A 24,058-nucleotide genomic window follows, 5' to 3' on the forward strand; every position below is an offset into this window, starting at 1 on the left:
CAGTTGCCTTTATATTGTACTGGGCTCTCCAATCCCAGAGGGCTTGATGCCAGCACAGAAACAACCGTTTCTTGAATGTTGAATGTTGTCTGACGTTTCCAGGTATTTCTCACCCAAACACTGCTGACAGGGGTGTTTACAAGTCTCTGTTAACACATGTAGACTATTTATCCAAACGTGTGTAGTCATATCTGACTTGGGACACTGGAATGTCCTCTATGTGTCATTTATATGTCAAACTAGCTAGATGTATGGATGACCGTTGTCCTGATGAATGGTTGAACTAATGTAGCTTTTGAAATAAGAATAGACATGTGTTTGAGACCTATTCAAAGCTTTCTGGATTCACTGAATTCAGGCAAATGTTTTTTTTTTTTTTTTTTTTTTTTTTTAAAGACATTGTTTCATTTGAAGGGATTCATACTGGGCTATCGCCACCCTTCCTTCATAATAATCAAATCTCAGATTATCATCAATTGCAGCCATCGCTCAAAGAAAACATCACAGTTGTGCTACCCAATGCATGTGGTTAGTGTGTATCAGAGTTTGTCGTGTTGTTTTTAAGGCCTACTGTACATGATGCATGAACTCATTCAGCTGAGCCTTCTCTGCGGTATCCCCCTTCCTTTTTCACATGCCATTTGTCACAAATGAGTTTTCTAAAATATCTACAAAATATTTTCCATTCAAACATTTCTCCTGAGATTTATGCCAACTGGCATTTCAGTTGGATAAACATAATGGATGTTTGTGTTGGCCTTTGCTCAGAGGGCGACCTCAAAGGTTAAGTGACCCTATGTCTCAGAGGGGTTGTGTTTATACGGCCACAAAGGAATTGGAAAAAAAGAGAGAGAGAAAACAGCCCTGCATTACATTACATTAAAGAAACAGCACAACCAACAAAAGAGCACATTCTTGCTTTCAATAAGCGCACACTATTTCCTGTTATGTACATGTCTGCATACATACGCATGTTGTCCATTGATCCATTTCAGTTTGAACTGCACTTCACGATAGGCGTTCCTTTGTTTTGTCAGCATTTCTAAGTGTGCAGGTTTGTTGTTATGGGTTTGGATTTGGACAATGCCGTGGGCGGGATTGCATTATGTAATGAAATTCATGGCAGTAGTTTGTCACATGGTCGTGGCCCTTTGTTTGTTTGCATATCACATCCATATCACTGTTTCTGGTGTTTTGCATTGACATAATCAAGTCTATAACATATATTTTACCGTCCGCCGTTTGACTGGTCTGTGTATTCTTTTACTAGAAGACTAGTTTTTTTTGTTTTTTTTTATGTTAATGAGTTTCTTTTGTTTTTGTTTTAATGTGAATAAATGACACATTTCAGTTTTGTGTTCAATTTAAGATACAAGTTGCTTTAATTTCACTCTGATACATGTGTGCCGTGCCTTATCTAATACAGGACTGGCTATTCAGAATCTTGAATTACCTCGTTATCACTGTCCAGTGTCCACACATTTATAAATACAAATGATTTTGTGCAACTGCAATCAGATGCCTTCAATTTCCTTGTCATAACTTCATCGGACGATTGAGTATCAAACATAGAATGCTTGTGAAATAAACGGATTAATGTTTGCTCCAATGTTCTCTGCATGAAAACACCAGCAGAATGTCTGCAAGCCTGTTGGTGAACGTGTTGTTATGGTGACCTTGTGTCATTTGGGAGGGAACTCAGCAGGAAAGCAGAGGGTTGAAGGCCTACATTCAGAACTGTTGTTGACAGTGAAAAATAACAGGAACATCATAAATTAAAACAGGAAAAACAGGCACTGAGTCAATAAAATGACATGCAAAGTAGTTGGAATGATTCTTCAAGTTGAGAATAATCATCTTCCTCCATCCTAGGTCATACTACATAGCTTTGCAATAAGAAAACATGATTATGTGAATTACTGGTACTGGCTGAAGGAATAAAAATGTGCATTGTTTGGGGAAATGTGACTTAAAATATAGTGTGTCATAATATTATTCTCCTTTGCAAAGTAATAATGGTTAAGAACTGCAATACATCTTCTTAGGTCAGCCTATAGTAAACTTTCAGTTAGCTTCCACCTAAAAGCAGAACTCTTAGGAGAACTTAAAGGAATGCATTAACTCTCTCTCTCTGAATGGTTCCTGACTGGCTTAAAATGTGCTGTGAGGTAACGGTTGTTTGTGCCTAGTTTCTGGCAAGCAGCCCCCCTCCTGGCTCACTGCCCTCTTCTGGTTGGGTGAGAGCAGGAGAGGGACATTTGTTCTGCCGCTGGGTGGGAGAGGGCACAAGGCGTGTGTGTGTGTGTGTGTGTGTGTGTGTGTGTGTGTGTGTGTGTGTGTGTGTGTGTGTGCGTGTGCGTGTGTGTGTGTGTGTGCATGTATGTGCGTGTGCGTTTGTTGTCGCCTGGCTGTAAATGACATCATGGCAGAGCGGGTAGTATAGATGAAAGGGTGTGAGAGAACATGACAAAACCACAGGAAATGGAAGTTATTTTAGGCTTCATCACCTCTCACTCTATATTAAGACAGCAACACTTTATGTTGACTTCAGTAGTAACGTGGCATTAACTGCAGCACTTAATACTACAGCCCTTAAGTTAATGGCTCATTAATGTATTGCATGAATAATGTTAGTTATAACGTATTCTGAATCTGAATGTAAAGTATTCTCCATTAGATGGGCTACTTCACTAGTCAGAGTGTTTGTTCATCCATTAACTTCCATCAGATAATGGGACATTTATGTAAGTGTTCCCACCCAGTGAAAGGCCCACAGGCCCAGAGGCCATTACTGACATCTGCCAAGTTAACCAGATTTGCATTGGGCTTCAGTTAGTAATGGGCATCAGGAGGACTTTATTTTGTTATTAACCACAATCAAAATCTTCAGAATGCATTACGTATGTACTGTGCTTATACACATGTTGCTTTCTGTCTGTTGCGTGTTCATATGAAAGTTCCTAAGGGTGTGTGTTCACACTAGTTAGCCTGACCAGCTGCCACTAGGGGCGTCTAGATTTCTAGGCTTCGTTCACACAACTTCAGTGGATGATCGGCAGCTCAGGTCTGATGCATGGCCAAAAAGAGGAAGTGAGTTAAGTTCCCCTATCTGTATGAATATTGCACCATATTAGTGTACCTTCCTTGTTCTGGATGAGCTCAACAGCTATTTTGAAAGTGAGTGCATTAATTTATTTATGCACTTATTTATAACTTATTTATTTATTTATTTATACGTCTGTCTCTCACATCGGACAAACATCAAAGGGACAAACACATGTCACAGCTATTTTGAAAGTGAGTGCATTCATTTATTTTTTTTTATAAGTCTGCCTCTCACATCGGACCATCACCACAGGGACAAACACACATGTTGGGGTAGATTTTATCCCCTCACATTGATTTACCTATCTCTATTCTAAACTTGTCAGCCTCCAAACTGTGCTCAAACAGCTGTGAAATAGCATGGATATGTGTTAGCAATGTAAGCATCACTGAACATTTTCTAAGATGGGGCCTTTCCTGTAAGTTGGATTGGATACAATGATCTGTAAACCATGTAGCCTATTCAGTATTAATTACACAGTCATCTGTAAACCATGTCACCTATTCAGTATTCATTACACATTCATCTGTAAACCATGTAGCCCATTCAGTATTCATTATCTTTTCAGTAAATCAAACATGTTAATGAATCAGTTCAGTGGAGGTGCATTCAAAAATCACAGATAATCAGTGGACACAAACGGCTGTATATCCTGAACATTATCAATGGAAAACACTGAATCAGTAGGCCTATATTCAGTCTTGCATAATAATACAATTTGTTTACCAGTATACCACTGGATCATTGGATTTTTACATGATTGCTGATTTACAATTGATAACACTAATAACAATGTCATAATATTAACTATACTGCTGCCATTACGACAACTGCTACTACTATTAAAAATGATCATCATCATCATCAAATTCCTATTCATGATTGCCATAATCATAATTACAATAATGAACATCCTAGAAAGCAGCATTCATATACAGTATGCCATGCAGGTCAAAGCTCAAAGTGCTTTTCATAACTTTCGTGACGGAAAACAGAGGCTCTGTGGTGGTTCTGAGGTAGCTCCTGCCTCACACCTCCAGCGGCTCCTCTGTGACTGAAGAGAACACGTTTCTGGGCCTCAGAATGTGACCGATGGTGTAGGGCTGGAGCAGGCGGGTGAGTGTCATGTGGCCCTTGTGGAGTGTGCCCTCCACATCCTCCTTCCCCGGGGCCGCCACTGCCACCGCTTGTCGGATGGTCTTGGGATCCCCCAGCAGCTCCCTGATCTCTTCGGCCACCCCTTTGTGCAGATAGTGGTACGGTCTCTTGCCACAGTTGTCCCTGATGCGCACATCTGCCCCATGCCCTCGCACTAGTAGTTTCATGATGAACTCCTGATCATGTATTGCTGCCATGTGCAACGGCGTGTATCCACCATGGGTCTTGGCATTGACATCGACTCCACTACCAGCTTTCTTGGACACCTCAATGATCTTGATGACCATATTGCTGTTGCCACACTTGACGGCCCAGTGCAGGGCAGTGAAGCCGGATATGAAGTCCCTCTTCTGCGCCAGGTGGCCATCGTTAAGCAGGAGACCGTAGGCCAGGTCCCACTGCCCCGTGGCTGATTTAACCAGCCACTCATGTTCATTACTCTCCAGTGGCACCAACACAGTGTGCTTGGGCTCCTCTGAGGGTCTGGCATTCTTAGAGCTGCGGCTCAGCAGTGGAGAGCTAAGCACCACACCCTCTGAGTCCACAGATCTCCTCTTGTTTCTTGGGGTGTTAGGGACACTGTCTCCCTCTTGACTGCTAGTGTCTTCTGTGATTTGACTCTGGGGATCTGTTGCCTCTGTAGCTGGTAGTCTTAATGGCAGTGCACAGGGCTTGTAGGTGTTTGTAGCTGCCCGGACAGGAAAAACTTCTCGTCCTGGTGAGTCGTTTAAACTTTTCACTTGGTTTCGGACAAAGCTGAGAGATTTTCTTGGTTTGATGTCAACTAGGCCTACTTTGGACCTTTGCAGTGCCAAGTGTACAGGTGAATGTCCATTACATGGGGAAGTATTTCCATCAGTGTGTGAATCAGCACAGTGTTCCGCGTCATCACGATCAAACCCATCCGGAAAAAACGAGTTGCGCTCTTCAACTTTGTCTAATGTCTCGTCTTCGTGTACCTTCAGCTGTTCATTGCCACTCTCGTCATTTTCAGGACTATTTTGTTTCAATAAATGCTGATATCTCTTTCTAATAACTATATATTTGCCGTCCTCTAGCTCCTTCACGATTGCGACATTGTTGATAAATGTCTTAAATAGATCTCTGTTTTGTTTCTTTTCAACTGGATCGGTACAGTTAAGTAAACTTTGAAACTTACTCAGAATGTCTGAATTCTTCACCCTTCCACCTTCTTCTATCAACATGGACAAAATCGACTCTTGCGTTAGATCCATTTTCCTGACAGCAGACAGGTAGCCTACCCTTGTTCTCAGCTGATAAGTCTTCGGTACGTATTCTACCTGTCTACCTGACACTCGACCTACCTGGCATTTCCGGGGAAAATGAACACGTGGATAGGATGTCATTTGAATAGCCCTAGCCTACATTATGCCATGCATAAACAGTAGCCTAGGCTAGGTCTATGTAGCCTAGGCGAGTCTCTTATTTTGCAAGCCCTCCGATAATGGTTTAATATTTTTGCTTAAAACTATGGTTTAAAATTAGGCCTAGGCTAGGGCCTATGTAGCCTAGCCTGGCCTTGATCTTGGTTGTAGGTAGCAATAGGCTTAAAAGAAACGGCCTTGCTCTGACTTTAAAGAAAATACAGAGGCTGAAAACAGACAACTTCAGTGTCCATATTGTTATATGATAGGCTATACGCCTATAAACTTTCCCAATAACTTTGAATTCATTAAATGACGGAGGGCACCTGAGGGCAGTGGCTTAAAAACTACAACTCCCAGTTGCCGTAGCAAAGCATTAGCTGGTGTGTGCAGTGGTAGCATAAGCTGTGCGCTTGTCATTTACTCAATAAATTGGTGTACACTTGATTATTTTTAAAAAAAACAATACTTAGATATTTTCTTTTTGGATTTACTCACTTCCCTCTTCGGGTTTGAGTAAAGCTGAGAAGGGCATTCCTGAACCGCCCTGGACCAAGTGGGAGTTTCCAGGAAGTAGCCATATTGAAGCCTTTCAGCTCGTTCCTCCGCTCCGTCAGTTTACAGACTGTCTGATAGAGACGAGAGAGGAGCCCCCTCGCCCAACTCGGCAGTAAAATACACACATTCCGCAATATGGCTGCCACCGACGTTGACATATTTTCTGTAAGTGCCTTGTGATTTACTTCGCTTGTAGGGCGCAATGTTGGGAAAATGAATTGCATCGCTTTGCTGTGAATTTATGGTATGTGATTTCCCTCGGAAAGTGTACGATACTGCTAGCCAACTAGCTAGCATATGAGCTAGCTCGAGGGAGTGTACCTTCAGGCTTTAAGAATGGAGTTGTAAGCCCAGTGATCGAGATTTGTTTCTCACTATACATCTCAGCCCAACTGACTGTTGATCTCGTACTATTTCTTTAAAGACACTTAAGCTGAAACATATAACCGCCAGTTGCGACTTGGAGTAACGCTATGAGTAATGAAATGAAATGCACCATCGCTGTCTGTTTTCTTCATAAGCTAACATCACAGCTACGTTGGTCATACAGATAGCGACAGTTGTTTTAATTATAAGTAACGTTGATCATTTGGGTTCAGCGTTAATAGTCATAGGTAGCTATGAACTGGACGGTTTTGGAATAACCTAGCGCGCTTTGTTGTGAACATGGCCATTAAAATTAGGATTCACATGCATATCACTCCAACCTAAGTTTTTTATTTTTTATTGTACTGTAATTAAGGAAGTAATTTGGCGTTGCTAGAGAACTATATGTATTTTAATGACATAGTTTCAAAGGCATAGACCTAATGATAATTCAAGTTCTCCGAGTGGGACATTCAATGTACTGATTGTTGACGTATCAGCAATCCCAAATGACCGGTTTATGTGGAGATGTGGTATGCTAGCATTTCTCGACAAATATGGTGTTATCAAATTGTGAAAGTTGTCCTTCAAGATTGCAATGAAATCCCTCTTACCACAACTGAATGACTACAGATAAGTGTCAAGGGCTGGGGGGAAGTGTGCATGCACTCAAGATCAAGGCTGATTAACTTTTGGTCAGCCAATGAGAGATTCACAGAGTTGTTGAAGAGGAGGGTAAGTGGTATGTTGCAGGATAAGTGGATTAGGCCTATCTGTTGGTAACAAATCCTTTCTCTGGTGGACAGAGTGCCAGCCACACATTGCGTGTTAGACTATCCACTGAATTTACAATCTATGAATAGTGTGTGCACCCTATCTTAAATGGTGAATCTGTTTGTAATGAGACTACTTTGTATTGTCTCTGTTGAGTAAGAATGGGAATGCATTGGATAATTGAATCTGGTGTGCTCCACGATTTGTATTTGGATGCCTTTGAAGAAGAGTTCATGTGGATTTGCAGCCTCTCTGTGAAGTGCCAGCCATAGCCCTGTCCCATTGTCTGCTGCTGTTGTGCTTGGATTACTGATCCACCAATACAAACGAGTCCCTGTTTGTCTGACAGTTTGTTGGGACGAACTGTGTGGAAAGAATCGCTTTGGCTTTGTTTTTTCCGAGCCATCAGAACAGTTCCCAAGCATTCAGATATAGTTTGAACATGAAATGTAGATGTCTGCTCGGGTTCTAGGATGGACGAGAGGATGCCATGTTAAAGCAATGTGTCTAGTGATTAATTTAGTTACAGATAGGCTTAGCAAACCGTTTAAGCACAACATGAGGAGTGAAATCCTCTTCCAAATGCCCTATGTCCTGTGCCAAATGGCCTTTGTCGGAATGTTAATGAGATAATTAGTGGATCTGCCCCGTTAGTCTGATTTGGTCCAGAATTTAATCGGTTCTTCCAGGGCCAATTTTACACCCTTAAACCAAGTTTCATGAAAATTGGGCCAGTATTTTTTTTTTATATATAATCCTCCTGAAAATCAAACAGCCGGACCCACACTGCATAAGCAGAGATATTTATTTGAGACCTTTTGCATCGTTTCATGTTCGCTTCCCAGAAGGGACAGGAGCAGTGATGTTCTCTTACAGTGCATTGTGGGTATTGATCAGGTTTTTGGTCGGTTTATTGTTTCCCTATTGACAGTTCACTCCCTTTGAGTTCTCCACCAGACCCTGATGTTGATCAGACCATTTTGATCGGTGCTATTGATTGCCCTCAGTTAAAAAGCTCTCTTTTATTTTCTGTTATGTAATCCCTTGCAGAGACCACTCAGCCGGTAGTGCTCAGCATGGCGGATTGCGATCACACTGTGTGATTCCACTGTTTTTAATCACCGTTATATGTAGGCTATACGGTGGCCCAGTAGTGGTGCCTGGTAGCTTACTCACCGAGATGCAAGAGCCTTTTCTGTAATTGTATTAGTTTGCTTGGGAGTGCACTCACCCGGACAGAAATAGGTTGGTCGAGATGCTGCCTCTCCGCATGACCTGATGCTTATGTCATAAATGATATTTACCATGCATGCAGCGTGAGAAGCCGCCAGGGATGATTCATGCCCGTTAGTGGCTGACAAGGCACACCACACAACTGAGTGGAATGCGCCTCAGCCTCGTATCCTATGGCTGTCTTACGTCGGTCCATGTTTCCGAAGTCGACTGACAGTTTGTGGGCTGACGGCGTTGAGGGGATTTGGCCATGTGCTGACTGAAGGGACTCCATTTCCAGTGTTTCAGCGCTCACGGTCGTCTCACTTGCTGAAGCCTCTTAATCTGCTTCTCTTGTTTTGTCCCTTTGGATTGTCTTGTCTTGCATCAGTCAAACAGCTGTGCATAGCTGTCTTTGAAAGCGTTTTTGAATTCCTTTCTCTCTCTCTCTCTCTCTCTCGTTCTGTATCGTTCTGTATCTGTTTCTATCACTCTTTCCCTTTGCCGGTGTCTTCATCCCTCGCTCTCTGAGGTTTTCTAGCTGTCCCTTTCTCTTTGTGTCCCTATCCCTTGTACTTTTCCCCTCTTTGTTTCTCTGTCTCTCTGTTTTCTCTCGCTCTCTCTCTCTCCCCCTCTCTCTGTCCCCATCTGTCTGTCTCATGGGAGAATTGAAACTACCCTTGTGTGTCTATGTGTGTTAGTGTGTTTATGCCTTGGCGTCTGTCCAGTGTTATTCTGGTCCAATCAATGCAGGGCAGATCGGCTGCTCAGGTGTGTGCTCTAATGGGCAGCCAGGATGGACAGGTGCCACTGAAGGCCCTCCCAGCCATCTGTCTGAGTGCAGGAGAAGGCTCCCTCCATAGTAACCCCCCCATCTCCATCTATCCTAATTTCACTGTACCCCCCCCCCCCCCCCCCCACCCTACAGACACACAGGCTTCCACTATCCACTAAGCTTCATCCTCAGTGCACCCCCCCTGCCATCCATCCCAATTCCTCTGTACACCCCCCTTTCAACCCACATTTCTCCAACACATGTTCACACCCAGACCCCCCCCCCCCCCCCCCCATGTCTCTTGTATGCCCATGCCCACCCTCCCCACACACTCCTGATCAAGCTCTTTTTCAAAGTCCATCTTCAGCAGTCTGTCAAGAGCGCTTTAGTCACAAAGCGAATGAGTCCGACTATGTTCAGGCCGGCGCTTACAAAAATATTGGTCTGTACCACAAAGCACGCAGCCATTTCCTCTCGACCTAGTGACTCCCCTGAGAAAGTTTAGTGTTTCCTCACCAGGGGGAGGGCTGGGGGACGTTTTAACTTCTGTCCACTGAAGACATCCCTGGAATCCTCCCTCTAAAAAAAAAGAAAGAAAAAAAAGGGAGGGGGGAGAAAAAGTCATGGCTGCTTCTTGTTGAAGAAGTGTTTTAGCCACTTAACACATCCCTTCTGCTTTGTCAGTTGGGGTTCTCATCCTTTCATCACGTCTGCAGTTAGCAGCGCCTCGTCCCCGGCCCATGTCGCCGGGAGCTCTGTTTGATGAGAGCCTCAGCCCCTGTGATAACACCGGGCTTGTCCTGGTTCTGTGTGATAACACTGGGCTCGCCCGCCCGGGTTCTCCTGTGATAACACTGGGCTCTCCCCGGTTCTCCCGCGCGCCGCATTCCTCTGGTTCCCCGGCTCCGCGGTCCTACAGCCCCCTTTTTTTGCCTGAGCTGGCTGCATTCGGCTGGCTGTCTGCGCACGTTCGCTGACATCACCCTCCAAATATGCAACCGTACGGGAGAACAAGCCCCACTCGCCTTCACGAGGAGGAGGTGTGGAGTAGGCTAGTCTGTGGGACTAGATGGGTGATCTGATCTGTAGGCCTATAGGCTACATAGGCTAAAGCTGAATTCAGAATACACAATGTTTGTAGACTAATAGGTGGTTCATCCGCTCTGTAGGCCAATACAGAGCCATGTCTCTCTAGGGCTCTGGGCCAATATAGGCTACATGTTGATGTCCAAGGCCTATGTATGGATTGAGCCTGAAATGGAGTTTAATTGCTATCCAGTATGTTAGTGTTACTGTCATTTTAATATTTTAAGTCTTAATGTTTCAAATAGAGATGCACCGATTGCAATTTTTTGGCCGATTCCGATTTCCGATTTTTCATAGAATTTGACCTGCCGATACCGATTTTAGCCGATTCCGATTTGCATCTTCTAACCACTTTACAGCACACAAAATTATTTAGAGTTATTTTCTATCCTTTCTTTAATACAACATGTTAATATAGAAATGTAATCAACTTATCAATGGCTGGTAAAAAAAATGTGAATAGACAGATTCTTCTTCAAGTCTTCTTCAGCTGCAGTAGGCTATTCCCAGTGTGGGACATTCATTTCACACACTACTAATAGAAATGCACTGTAGGACTACTATTTTTTTCTTCTCACATACAATATCCAACTGTAAATATCTTCAGACTACTGATGTGTATAACTGGAAAGTTTGTATAGGTGCTACATAGGCTGAGATGTTGGAAAATTATAAAAAACTGATTTTGAGATAACAGCCTTGAAACACAGCCAATGGCATGCATACTCAGTCTACTACACTCTTCTTTGAACTTTCGCGATTGCTTGCGGATACAAAGGAAGTGTCCATATTTGGATGGCATAACGTCATGGAGGAGAAACACAGCTTTCCAACGACACCACACATGATATGTTTTGTATCACGGTCGCGATAGTGTATGACATGTTAGAATGCTTACTTTTGGCGAATTTAGAAGAAACATACAGGCGTGAGTAGACAAAAGGTAATGAAATAAACCTCTAAATGTGTAAATCGGACTTTGTTGTTGTGTTAGTGTGATAGAATACATGCTAAGGTGGCAAACTGAAGCAAAACAATGTTTATTCCTGCCGTGGCTATGTTGCTGCTTGTTGACAGCGCTTGTGGTTCAGCTGTGAGCACGCAATTAGCGGCAAAGACGGGCGGTGATGTGCGCTGTTTACGTAACCTAGTGACAGCTTAGTAAATTCCACGCAATATGGCAAAGCACAGCGTTCGCTGCATAGAAAAACTCAGCATTAGCGCTTTATCCAGCCCTGGGTGTTAGCCTTTGCTAGCTTCATCAAACTTTGCTAACTCAGCTGTGTGATGTTGTTACAAGTAGGTGCGAGTGCATTTGACCGGCATAAAATCGGCATGTCTCAGACTGACCGGCCGGTCGCCGGTCGTGGCCGATCACGTGAAAATCGGCCGATTCTGATCGGCGGCCGAGCGATCGGTGCATCTCTAGTTTCAAACTGTTTTAATGGGTTTCATCTGTGGTGGGTGTCATCAGAGAGAGACTAGAGTGTAATTCTATAGCTTCTAGCTGTGCTTGGCTAAGGGACATATCGAGCACAATACACATAATATTTGAACTTTAGGGCTGGTCTGTGTGGGTTGGGAATGAGGCAGATCAGTGTCTCCAGTTCATACTTAGTCACTCATGACTATCGCCTGCCTGTAGTCATCAGATGCAGGTGAGAATGTGTCTATCAATGTGGCCAAACAACATTTTAAAGCTTGAAAGTGTAACCTATACTATGCGTCCCTCGAAGGTGATTGGCTAAAGCAGTGCTCAAAGGCCCTTTAGTCCTAGACATACAGTAGGCTGCACACCTGTGACTGGTTTGCCCCCCCCCCCCACCTCATCCCAGGGAAATTACTCATTCCTGACATCATAACGTGTTATAATGAACTCATGAACTCAAGCCATCGAGTTAAACTCCATAATACTGCTACTGCTTTTTTCATGTTTCTGTGGACAAGTTTGGGGTAGCCTAATGGACATTTGTTGTAAAACAGATGGTCAAAGTGTCAAGAATTGTTGGGTTTTGCCTACCCTTTATTGCAGCTTTTTGTCTTTTTTATAATCAAGATTGAGTCATTGAGACTAAATTGTCATGTCTGCAGCTGCTAATGTTTGTTTTTGGCATGTGTGTTTACAGAATGAAGAAAAGCGCAACCTGAATTTGGGCGGCCATGTTGGCTTTGACAGTCTGCCCGATCAGCTGGTCAGTAAATCGGTGACACAAGGCTTCTGTTTCAACATCCTCTGTGTGGGTGAGCATCCTCCCTTCCTTCTAACTCCCTCGTAGGTGTCCGTGTCCTTGGCGTGAACTAAGGGGTGAAACCACAAGCTGTGAATTTAATTGTCTTCCTGAGGTCATCCCCTCTCTTTGTCTGTTTCTTTGTCCAGGGGAAACGGGTATCGGCAAGTCCACGTTAATGAACACACTTTTTAACACAATGTTTGAGAACGAGGAGGCGAGCCACTACCAGAACGGCGTGTACCTGCGACCCAGAACGTACGACCTGCAGGAGAGTAACGTGCACCTCAAACTCACCATCGTGGACACAGTCGGGTTCGGCGATCAGATCAACAAAGAAGACAGGTGAGATGTTGGGCTCAAAGTTAACCTCAGTGATGTTCAGTTCATGCAAAATATTCCCTTTCACCAAGTAATCACTTGTGATTTACTGTAATTTCCCAACTATTAGCTGACCCTTATACATTGATTTTGCAAAATGTCTTCAGCTATGAGGTTAATACATGGGGACAGTTAAAATGGTATTAATATGGTTTTGTGTCTTTGAACTTGCATAAAACACTGTCCTGTGGCTTATACACAATACGGCTTATACAAAGGAAATTACTGTACTCATGCTTTACTATGAAAGTAGAACTTCTTCATAGAAGAAGTTGATTCATGAAATTCGTCTGTTGTCCAACTTTGATATTGTTGAGAAATTGTTGAGTAATCATTTTGTGGTAAACCAATGCTTCACCAGAACTGGATGCAATTAATGCTGGTTGGTTGCTGTGTTTTTATCTGTGCCAAAGCCTATGTAGTTGTGAGCAGTGCACAGATCTCATCAAGGCCTATGTCTTGCTGTAGCCTAAAGCCTAATATGCAATACCCACTCATTTTATTACTAACTTATTTTACATTTTTCGAACTGATTCATTGGCCGTTGTGGGCTTCTTTGAGGAAGGAATAGAATATAATGAAGTAGTGTCTGCATGGCCTAGGGACATGGCCTACCCTACGCAGTACACATTCAAGTGTGTGTAACAGGGACAGTGTCGCTGATGGGAAAATGTCCCTGCGCCAAGGGAAAGGTCACATTATAATAGGGCTCTTGGCAAGTATGCACAAGCAACATTTTTTCCCATTGAGAAATACATGGAATGGATTATTTAGCAAAGGCTGGGTCACTAGTGATTACATATACGCCTAATTTCCGGCTACAACAAATAATTGATTAATTGATTAGTTGATTAGCTGTCAACTAATTGGTTTGTGTTTTTTTTTTTTTTTTTAAGTAAAATACCTCAAAAATCATCTGGTTGCAGCTCAGTACTTTTATGCTGACACAGAGTACGGCAATGAACAACACATCCGATGTATCTTCTGTTTTGCAGTTATAAGCCTATTGTGGATTATATCGACACACAATTTGAAAACTACCTTCAGGAGGAGCTCAAAATCAAGCGATCTCTCTTCAACTACCACGACACCAGAATCCATATCTGCCTCTATTTCATCGCCCCCACCGGCCATTCGCTCAAGTCTCTGGACTTGGTCACCATGAAGAAACTGGACAGCAAGGTAGGAGTTCTGCTCGGTTCATTCATCTTTTTAAGGGTTAAAAGTCTGTAGTAGTCCCCACTCATGGAGTAGTACAGCATGCCACTGATCCATATTTGTGAATTAAGTATTGAGCGGCCCTTAATTAGCCGCTGTACGGAACTGTCTGTTACCCATGTGAAAAGTGTTGGTGTAAAGCGAATCGATGGACGCGTTAAAGCGTGAAGGGTGAGAATGCCAGAGTCAGGGGAAAAGAGAGAGAGGGAGAGAGAGGGGGGGAGGATGAGGGGAGAGAGAGAGAGAGTGTGTGTGTGTGTGAGAGAGAGAGAGAGAGAGAGAGAGAGAGAAGAGGGTGAAAATGTCAGAGTAGTGTAAAGAGGGGAGGGAGAGAGTGAGAGAGTTAAAGAAGAGAGGGAGAGAGCGATGTTAGAGGGGGTGTGTGGGAGGTCAGGTGTGTGCGTGTGTGCGTATGTGTGCGCATGTGTGCGCACGCCTGTGTGTGTGCGTGTGTGTGTATGTGTAAGAAAGACAGATGGTCAAGCAATAGGCAGGGAACTCTTCCAGCTCCGAGCGCTCCCTGGCTGGCTTCAGACCCCACTCTCTTGTGTCATGTGCAAAAATCCTCCCTCAAACACGCCAGCGGGTCGGTCAGTCAGTCGTCCACTGTCGTGCCCGCACCCCCCAGCCCCCCCCCCTCTCTCTTGAGCACGGGGAGAGTAAATTATAAAGAAGGCTGTTCATTTCACATTCGGCCATCTTTATTCCAGTCCATGAGCAGCACTGGAGTGTGCGCAGCCGGAGAAGACAGATTGAGAATTTGCCCTTTGCGTGATGGGTGGCCCAGAGCTGTGGAAATGGCAGCCTTTATCACCGTGATCACTAGGGGAACGCCACGCTCTGTGTTTGTGGTCCCGGAGCCACAGTTCTTCTTCCTCTTCTCCTCTGCAATAATGAATGAAACCTCTTGTCTGTGGATGGTGTGGCTGTGTGTCTGTGACCTGTTTAGATAGTGAGGGTAGGGTGTGAGTGTGTGAGTGTGTGAGTGTGTGAGTGTGTGAGTGTGTGAGTGTGTGAGTGTGTGAGTGTGTAAGTGTGTGAGAGAATATGAGTGTGTGTGAATATGTGTCTGGTTACATGATCCTCCGGTAAGGGTGTGTGTTTTGGGGGGGACAAAGGGTGTGTGTGTGTGTGTTACATGATTTACGAGCTTGCTACACCCATGCCTGCAGGCTTTGGTAAATTGAGTAAGGGGACATCCATAACAGGTTCAGTCCTTGGTGTGCTTTGTTGACTGCATAATAAGATGATGAACTAGCATCTCACCTCTGTGTTCTTGCCACATCTACCGACTACAGTCTGCTTGGCATATTATAAAAGAAAGCAGATTTCTGTTGATGACGATGATGATGATGATGACGATGAGGACGAAGAAGATGATTGATGATGATGACTGACTGCAGCTGATGTTGTGATTGTGTTATCTTGCAGGTTAACATTATCCCAATCATCGCTAAAGCAGACACAATTTCTAAGAGTGAACTGCACAAGTTCAAGATCAAAATCATGAGCGAGTTGGTGAGCAACGGTGTGCAGATCTACCAGTTCCCCACAGATGACGAGGCCGTCACAGAGATCAACTCCTCCATGAATGTAAGTGACCGCTCTCACCCTTCCTCAGTGCTAGTGTCACATCTACATTCATTACTCATTCTTTGGTCTTCTCAGGGAGGAATTTGTTATTTACTTCATAGAAAATTCTTTTTTTTTTTTTTTACACTTACACACACAAATATTCTGGTGATTTCCTGCCCAGTTTTGAGAAAACATAAAACTTTTTTTTTTTTTTTTTTTTGCCGTCTATTGGGCGAACTGCTCTGTAAAACCACTCACTGGAGGTTATGTAAATATATTGGCAGGATGTGCAGTCCTAGCCGGACTAATCAGTTGACCAGACCTTAGCCACGAGGCTCCTCCTCTCCCATCAGAGGCCCCTTGTTCGAGGGCAGCCATCTCTCCGCTTCTGTTTGGCGAGTGTGTGCGGTGTGGCTTTTGTGGTTGGGTGGACAGGGCAGGATGCTTACGTCACCTTGTTGTTCATTCGGCCATGGATAACTCTTTTTCTCACACCAAGAAGAAGAAGAAGAAGAAGAAAGTGTTGTGTTAAATTCAGCTCAAATTGGAACTATGGCTTCCTGCGTCTCTGTGCGTATATAGCCCTCGGCTCGATTCCCTCTCAAGCGCTCAGCTTTTTTTTTTGTTTTTGATAACGACATGCAGTTTTTGTTACGCAACTGTGTAGATATGAAACTCCAGGCACAGGCCCACATCTCTCTGTTCAGTGTGTGTGCGTGTGACATACTTTCAGATTCAGTATTTGTCTGCTCTTACATATTTTTTTGCTTCCTTCCGCTCAGCAAGGTGTTTGGTGTTTATATTGGGCTTCTTTTGTCAGTGGTGTGTTTGTGTGTGTTGAGTTTGGTTAAAGCCCCTTCTGCCTTGTGCTCCTCAGGCACATCTTCCCTTCGCTGTCGTTGGGAGTGTGGAGGAAGTCAAAGTGGGCAACAAGACCGTGAGAGCCAGGCAGTACCCATGGGGAGTGGTGCAAGGTTGGTGTCTCACCATTCGACTATTTATAGAGAAATATAGAGATGTGGTACATCAAATCATACTGTAGAAGTACAATGGTCTCTCTCTCCTGCCTCTCCAAACCAAATAGGTCGATAACATATAGTAGGCATGCATGCATGGATGCCTGCTCTCTCCCGCCCATACAGACACTCACGCACACCCTTACTCTCCCTAGATGTGATGTCCATGATTTCATATGCATGTTATATATATTACCTTCTCAGTGGAAAAAAATGTTAGATGAAAGAGATTCCTCGTTACGTACAACAATAGAGGAGGAAATCTGGACATCCCAGGCCAGCAGTGTGTACGTGCGTGTGTGTGTGTGTGTGTGTGTGTGTGTGTGTGTGTGTCTGTCTATCTCTGTATGTGTGTATGTCTGTGCGTGTTGTTATCTTTGAATCTGAGATGATTCTGGCAGATTGCGGTATGCTATTCTGGCCATGGCTGATGGTAAATGGAGCCCTGGCCCCTTCCACTCCTCTCTCAGGCTCCCCAGGGGACCTCAGGCTGGGGTCAGCTAATTGCTCTTTGAGACGCAGCTGGAAGGCGCTCACATACCAGAAGGCCCATCTCCCTTAACTTTTATCTCCATATGTGGACACACACACACACACACACACACACACACACACACACACACACACACACATATACATACATATGCACAGGGAGAGGTCCACACACACACACGACTTTGATGCCTAGACACACGCACACACACACACACACACACACACACACACATACACACACACACAGAATCCTGTCTCTAATTAGCCCATCATTAATTTTTATCTCATCCAATAGTCAGTCAGTTTGGCTCCTGTGTGCTGCACACAGCTGTGATGGGGCTTTCATAAAAAGCATGGCGCATTGTGTGCGGATGGTGTGATATTGTCCACCATTACTGCACGCTCTCCCCTCTGTCCTAGTTTAGTGTGTTAGTTGTCTTGCTTGCAGCCTGGTGTCTTAATCACCAAGAGTCTCAGTCGTCATGCTCTGATAAGTCCCCAGGATGTCGCGAGCAGAGGGAGTAGCATCCTCACACACTCAAATGTTAACACAAAGTGACACCATGCAGATATGATGACATAGTCAAAGTCATCTCTATATATAAATGTGTGTTTTATATATATATATATATATGTGTTTGTGTGTATATATATATATATATATGTGTGTGTGTGTGTGTGTCTATATATATATATATATATATATATGTATATATATATATATATATATATATGTATATATATATATATATATATATGTATGTATGTATGTATGTATGTATGTGTATATATGTGTGTGTGTGTGTGTGTGTGTGTGTAGTGTACACGAGCGTGTGCACGTGTGAATTCTTATGTACACATGTGTACACTACACATGTTTGCATGCACGTGAGCTTGTGAAAAAAAAGAAGCCGGTCTAAATGCACTGAGAGATACCATTACAATAACACAGGTCACACATACATGACACAGTCAACAGCATAACTATACTGCGCGCGTGTGTGTGTGTGTGTGTGTGTGTGTGTGTGTGTGTGTGTGTGTGTGTGTGTGTGTGTGTGTGTGTGTGTGTGTGTGTGTGTGTGTGTGTGTGTGTGTGTGTGTGTGTGTGTGTGTGTGTGTGTGTGTGTGTGTTCCGCATCTCTTCATGGTGTGTGTTTTGATGTGAGTGGGGAGGTATGAGTTATGTGGCATCCTGTGTCCAATAACACAGGTCGCACATACGTGACACAATCAACCACATAATTGTACTCTCTGTGTGTGTGTGTGTGTGTGTGTTCTGCATCTCTTCATGGTGTGTGTTTTGGTGTGAGTGGGGAGGCATGAGTTATGTGGCATCCTCCGTCCCAGGCTGTCCAAACAGGAGTCTGTGGAGACGCTATGTGAACGTGTCAAAGGTTGTGACTAACCCAAACCGCCCCCTCATATCCCCCCTCCCCTCTCCCCCTCCCTCCTCCCCATCCCCATCCTCCAGCAGCTGGACTCTGCACAACTTTCCCATTAGCCATCTCCCTCTCTCCCTCCCACAGTCCACTGGATAGGGAACGCTCCCTTCTAAACATCATGCCTTTTGGCCATCCGTCTTACTTTGTCATGTTTACGCAGCCTATTTTTTGACTGACGGGGCATGCATGATGTGAGGTGTAGATCATTTGGGTCGGGACTCCTCGGACGGACCAGCAGATAGCCGTGTGCTCTGGTCTGAAGAGAGAAACAGCTTATCAGAGTGCTAGCACTCCACAGACACAGATCCAGCTGTCTGGCTTCAGTGGGAAAGTCGGTGTGTGTGTGTGTGTGTGTGTGTGTGTCTGTCTGTGTTTAGGGGGATGTTTTGCAGAGGAATGTGAAGAACGAGTCCGACTCTCTGCTTTAACTCTTCACTCGTCCTCACTCCTCCTTTAGAATGAGAATGGCTTCTGGGATGCACCACGCTACAGAAAAGCCTTTTTTTCTTTTTCATCTCCTAGCGATCATCAGACGGCCATAATGAGGTGGTTTTTTTACAGTGCTCCAGGACGGAGTAAATCGTGTGTGTGTGTGTGTGTGTCCTGTCTGGTGATCAAAACCATGTCTTATCCTCTTACTGACATCATTGACTGTGAATGCAGGGAATACTGTCAGTCATCATGGCAGACTTGAGTTCCTATTCTGTCGAGGAAACTGGGCTCCTGCTCTACGGCTGGTGTTTTTGTAAGACGGTGACGACTCATTAGGCAAACGACCAGACGGGGCTTTGGAATCCTCGCCCCGTTTGGCACGGATCTGCTCCGCATCAGGGCCAGAGGCTGTCTGGTCCCTACTAGTCAGCCACCATGTGGAAAGTTGAATAAATTGAGCAAATAGAAGACTGACTGTAGCTGTGTTATGTTTGTGTTGTGTTGCGTTGTGTTGTGTTGTTGACTGCATGTATGGGTTAGAGAGAATTAAGATTGATGTAACTGACTGTGGTGGTGTTAAGTTGTGAGGGTGGACCTGTGCCAATCGAGCTGCATCCTTCTCCAGAATCAGACGCTATCTGGAGGGTTATAGAGACGTTTTGTTGACTGTGTTTGTGTTTGTGTGTGTTGTGCAGTTGAGAACGAGAGCCACTGTGACTTTGTGAAGCTGAGGGAGATGCTGATCCGCGTGAACATGGAGGACCTCCGAGAGCAGACCCACGCACGCCACTACGAGCTCTACCGCCGCTGCAAACTAGAGGAGATGGGCTTCAAGGACACCGACCCCGACAGCCAGCCCTTCAGGTAGGGACAGTAGTCATCACACACACACACACACACACACACACACACACACACACACACACACACACACACACACACACACACACGGAGACATATACACATAAGCCCACACACACTGAGAAGTCAACAACAACAAAACAAAAAAAACCCACCTTGACGAGTATCTTTTGTACAGTTGTGTATGATTTTGTTTGTACCCTTTATTGAGATCATGATTTATTGCTTCCTTAAAAGTAATCCTTAAAAGTCCTTGGAGGACTCCACAGCTGAAAGTAAAACATTGAAAAAAGCCAAATTGGATTTGGCTAAAACACTTAGTCAAGCCGCAATCCTCCTAGGAGAAATGTCCTTTTGACTGATGAGACAGAACTGGAGCTTTTTGGCAAGTAACATCAGCTCTACATTCACAAAGAAAAAATGAGTGTGTCCAAGAAAAGAACGCCATCATCATTCTGAAAAGTGGAGGAGGCTCAGTTATGTTCTTGATGCTGCTTTATTGTGGCTGTCCCCACGGCAACTTGAATATGCGCAGTTCACAGAAAAACCTAGTCTCTTAAGTTGCAGGTCATGGATCTTCCTACAGGATATTGACCCAAACACAAGGAGCTAAAAGCACCCAAACTTAGTTAAGGAACAATTAGTGGACTACTCTGAAGTGGCCTCTCGTAAGTCCAGACCTAAATTCCATTCAATATCTCTGGAAAGAGCTAAAATGTGCAGTCTGCAAAAGCTAACCTTCAAACTTGAGACAGCTGGAGCTGTTTGCTCAAAAGCAGAAGTTTCTTCAGAGCTTCAGACAATGTTTGTTGGCAGTGATTGATTCTAAAGGTCACACTGTATTTGAATAAAACTACCATCGTTTTTGTTAAAGCCATTTGAATTTATTCTATTTTTCAAAATGTTCTGTTGAATGGATAGTCAAAATCTAAGTCTGATTTGCATTCAACAACGAATGCCGCTTACTTCAATCAGTTTCAAATGATTACAAAGATAAATTTAGGGTTTTTGTGAAAGGCTACCAACAATCTTGACCACCGGTATATGAATCTGTTTTAGATTTATTTACTCAGTATTTAGTAGACCATTTCATCCAGAGCTAGATGATGTGTATTCTGTGCAGCATGCTGTTGTGATGGAGCCTAGAGATGCGTTCTGAAGAGGGAACTCTGTTGTGTGCTCCTCTGTGCAGCCTACAGGAGACCTACGAGGCCAAGAGGAAAGAGTTCCTGGGCGACCTGCAGCGCAAGGAGGAGGAGATGAGGCAGATGTTCGTCAACAAAGTCAAGGAGACGGAGGCCGAGCTCAAGGAGAAGGAGAGAGAGGTGAAGACTGTGTGTGTGTGTGTGTGGTGGGTGGGGATAGACAGTGGGGAGGTTGTTTCAGAGCCGAGGTTCTCATGAGATTCCACAGCCCTCTTATGACTCACTGCATTCTGTAACACAAGGTCATTTACATGCATCAGGAGCTGGATTGAATGTACTAGAATAGACTATTTACAATAGAAGAGGCACTGGTCATAATATCACATTGGCTTGTGCTTTAATCCAAAGTGACTTGCTCCATAGACAAGGCTTGGAGCTTTTAGCTGTGTCTGTGCTAACTGGAAAACAAACCCATGGCCTTCCTGTTTGCGCCTCATTCAGCCAGTTGGTCTCTTGCACAGCACGTGTTCCTTGAGCGCCGTCCAGCCATTGATGATAAACAAGTGTTAGTAGAGATTGCTTAGGGGTCCGATTGCATGGCAGTTGGTCACCCGGAGGCGGTTTTTGCATGTATGCAAATTGTCTGAGCCGCGTGGTGTTTGTTGTCCTCTGTTGGCGCAGCTGCACGAGAAGTTTGAGCAGCTGAAGCGCATGCACCAGGAGGAGAAGAGGAAGGTGGAGGAGAAGAGGCGAGACCTGGAGGAGGAGATGAACGCCTTCAACAGGAGGAAGGTCGCCGCCGAGACGCTCTCCCTCTCACAGCCGCTCAAGAAGGACAAGGACAAGAAAAAGTGAGTCTCTCTCTCTTCTCTTCTTCTCTTGCCTAACCCTCTTTGTTCCCTCCATCAAACCAGCCTGGTTAACAGGGCTGTTGTCTTCTCAAGGCTTCTCTATGCTGTGGAGAGTTGAATAATAGTTGAAATTTTGCTAGTGAATTTTATTGACTGACTGGCGCCATCTGGTGGTCATAATTGTGAATTACCAAAACAACAATCTAGATCTTTACAAAAACGGCACATCTTTGCACATATTTCTGTTTCTCATATACAAGTGCCTGAAGAGTAAATGCTCCATTATTTGTTCAGTGTTTTGTTGTTTTATTGATGTTTAATTTGCCTATTTTTTATGCACGATTATGGTTGTATTAGCTGTGCCAAAGTCTAAAGCATACCATAAAGCACCAAACTGTGATTGTGCCATGTCATCTGCATGTTATCACTCCACATTTTTTCTTTGTTTGGTCATTATTTTTTCTGTTCTTGTCCATGTTTGCCTGGTTTTCTTTCAGTTAATTTATGAGCACAGCACCCAGGCCAACTGAGGATTTGTCTTCCATCGCCATAGCCACATCAGCACATGCGTTCTGACATTCCTGTGACCTTTATAAAGGACCAAAGACACTTGTGGGGGAAAACGAGACAGAGGCCAGCGATGCTGCTGCTGCTGCCAAGCCGAAATAAAGTGGCCATGCGCGTCTTTAGGATTATCCAGGTTTATTTTCTCGTTCATTTGACGACAAATTGGGACTTTTTATACATTTTATTTTTTATTACCTTTTGTCTTGCTTTCGAAGATGCACCGGTGACTTATATAACTAGAGTACAGAAGTGGAATAGAAATACATTAATGAACCTCCAGCAAATATATATATACGATTATGTGTTAATCTGTCTGCAGATTCCTTAAAGCCATGTTTTTTTTTTATTAGGTGATGTAATGCTAATTAATTTGCATTTGTGTCTGTCTGCATTTAGAGTTGTCTTAAACTGAGCCAAGCCAGGCCTGAATGATAGCATACGAACCATACTAGCAATAATAACATCACAAGATCAAATCCGTACACCTGGATACCCATGAATAAACAAGTGTTGTGTATAAGAGGGCGAGTTACCTTGATGGTGTTTTTAAAAATTGAAATATTTCAACCCGCTATGACTCATTTTTGTTGTAGCTGTTTTATTTTCTGCATTGTAAAAGCTGCCAGGCACATTGTGTTTTTAAAGCTGTGTCCACATTCTGTATGTGAGGGCCTCCAGTGTGAGGGAGAAGCAACACGCAGAACAAATGGACGCAGGAAGCTTTTTTTCTTCTGTCTTATTGGTAAAGTGACCAGAGCATTTACATATGAGATGTGAGATGTATTGACTTTCGTAAATAAACTAAAAGCAGCACACCTGACCCTGTCCCATTGTGAACAGGATATCCTGTACGGGCCACATTGTAGAGAAAGAAGACCTCAATTGTTTTGGAATTTATGGCAGGATGTCCATTATACAGTGTAGGTATCAGGTGGTGTGTAGTGTATGACTTACTGAAGAAAAAAAAACGGAGATGAAAGACCACACACATCTCTATATTACTAGATTCTGGGAATTTTTTTATGTGGAATTTGCGTTCTTTGCTCTTCAAATTCAAGTAATTGCTTTAGGAGGTAATAGCGCTATTCACAAAAATGGGTAGATAAATGGCAAATGTCAATAGTTTAACACTGTAGACTGCTTTGAACAACCTATCAGGATAAAGAGTAAATGCTTTAATCTGGCATCGAAAGAGCACAGAGAGCTACAGTGTAGATTAGGACAATGGTCAGTTTGTTACAAGACTATAGAACTCAGCTGCAGTTATTTGAACTTCATGTTAAGGGATGATTTTTGTTCAGTCTGGATTGTGCTTCATATAATCATGAGAAAAGCTGTCAATTTTCCTGAAATACTTCTAAATAGTGAAAGGTCGGTGGCTAGAGGAAAAATAAGATTAACTACTAGAGAGCTACTCAATGAAAAGA

General features: G+C 43.8%; 1 protein-coding gene across 1 annotated transcript; it reads left to right on the top strand.

Annotated features, from left to right (window-relative positions):
• The first annotated feature begins 6,250 nt into the window (after positions 1 to 6,250).
• Positions 6,251 to 23,451, top strand: septin8a (septin 8a). Its single transcript, XM_062536633.1, has 10 exons — positions 6,251 to 6,372; positions 12,547 to 12,661; positions 12,798 to 12,993; positions 14,025 to 14,211; positions 15,679 to 15,840; positions 16,700 to 16,796; positions 19,903 to 20,071; positions 21,261 to 21,393; positions 21,895 to 22,064; positions 22,562 to 23,451. Exons 1-10 carry the CDS (start codon positions 6,343 to 6,345, stop codon positions 22,563 to 22,565), a joined length of 1,263 nt encoding a protein of 420 aa, XP_062392617.1. The 5' UTR covers positions 6,251 to 6,342; the 3' UTR covers positions 22,566 to 23,451.
• The last annotated feature ends 607 nt before the right edge of the window (positions 23,452 to 24,058 follow it).

The sequence above is a fragment of the Sardina pilchardus genome, chromosome 5 (assembly GCF_963854185.1).
Source record: "Sardina pilchardus chromosome 5, fSarPil1.1, whole genome shotgun sequence".
NCBI lineage: Eukaryota > Metazoa > Chordata > Actinopteri > Clupeiformes > Clupeidae > Sardina > Sardina pilchardus.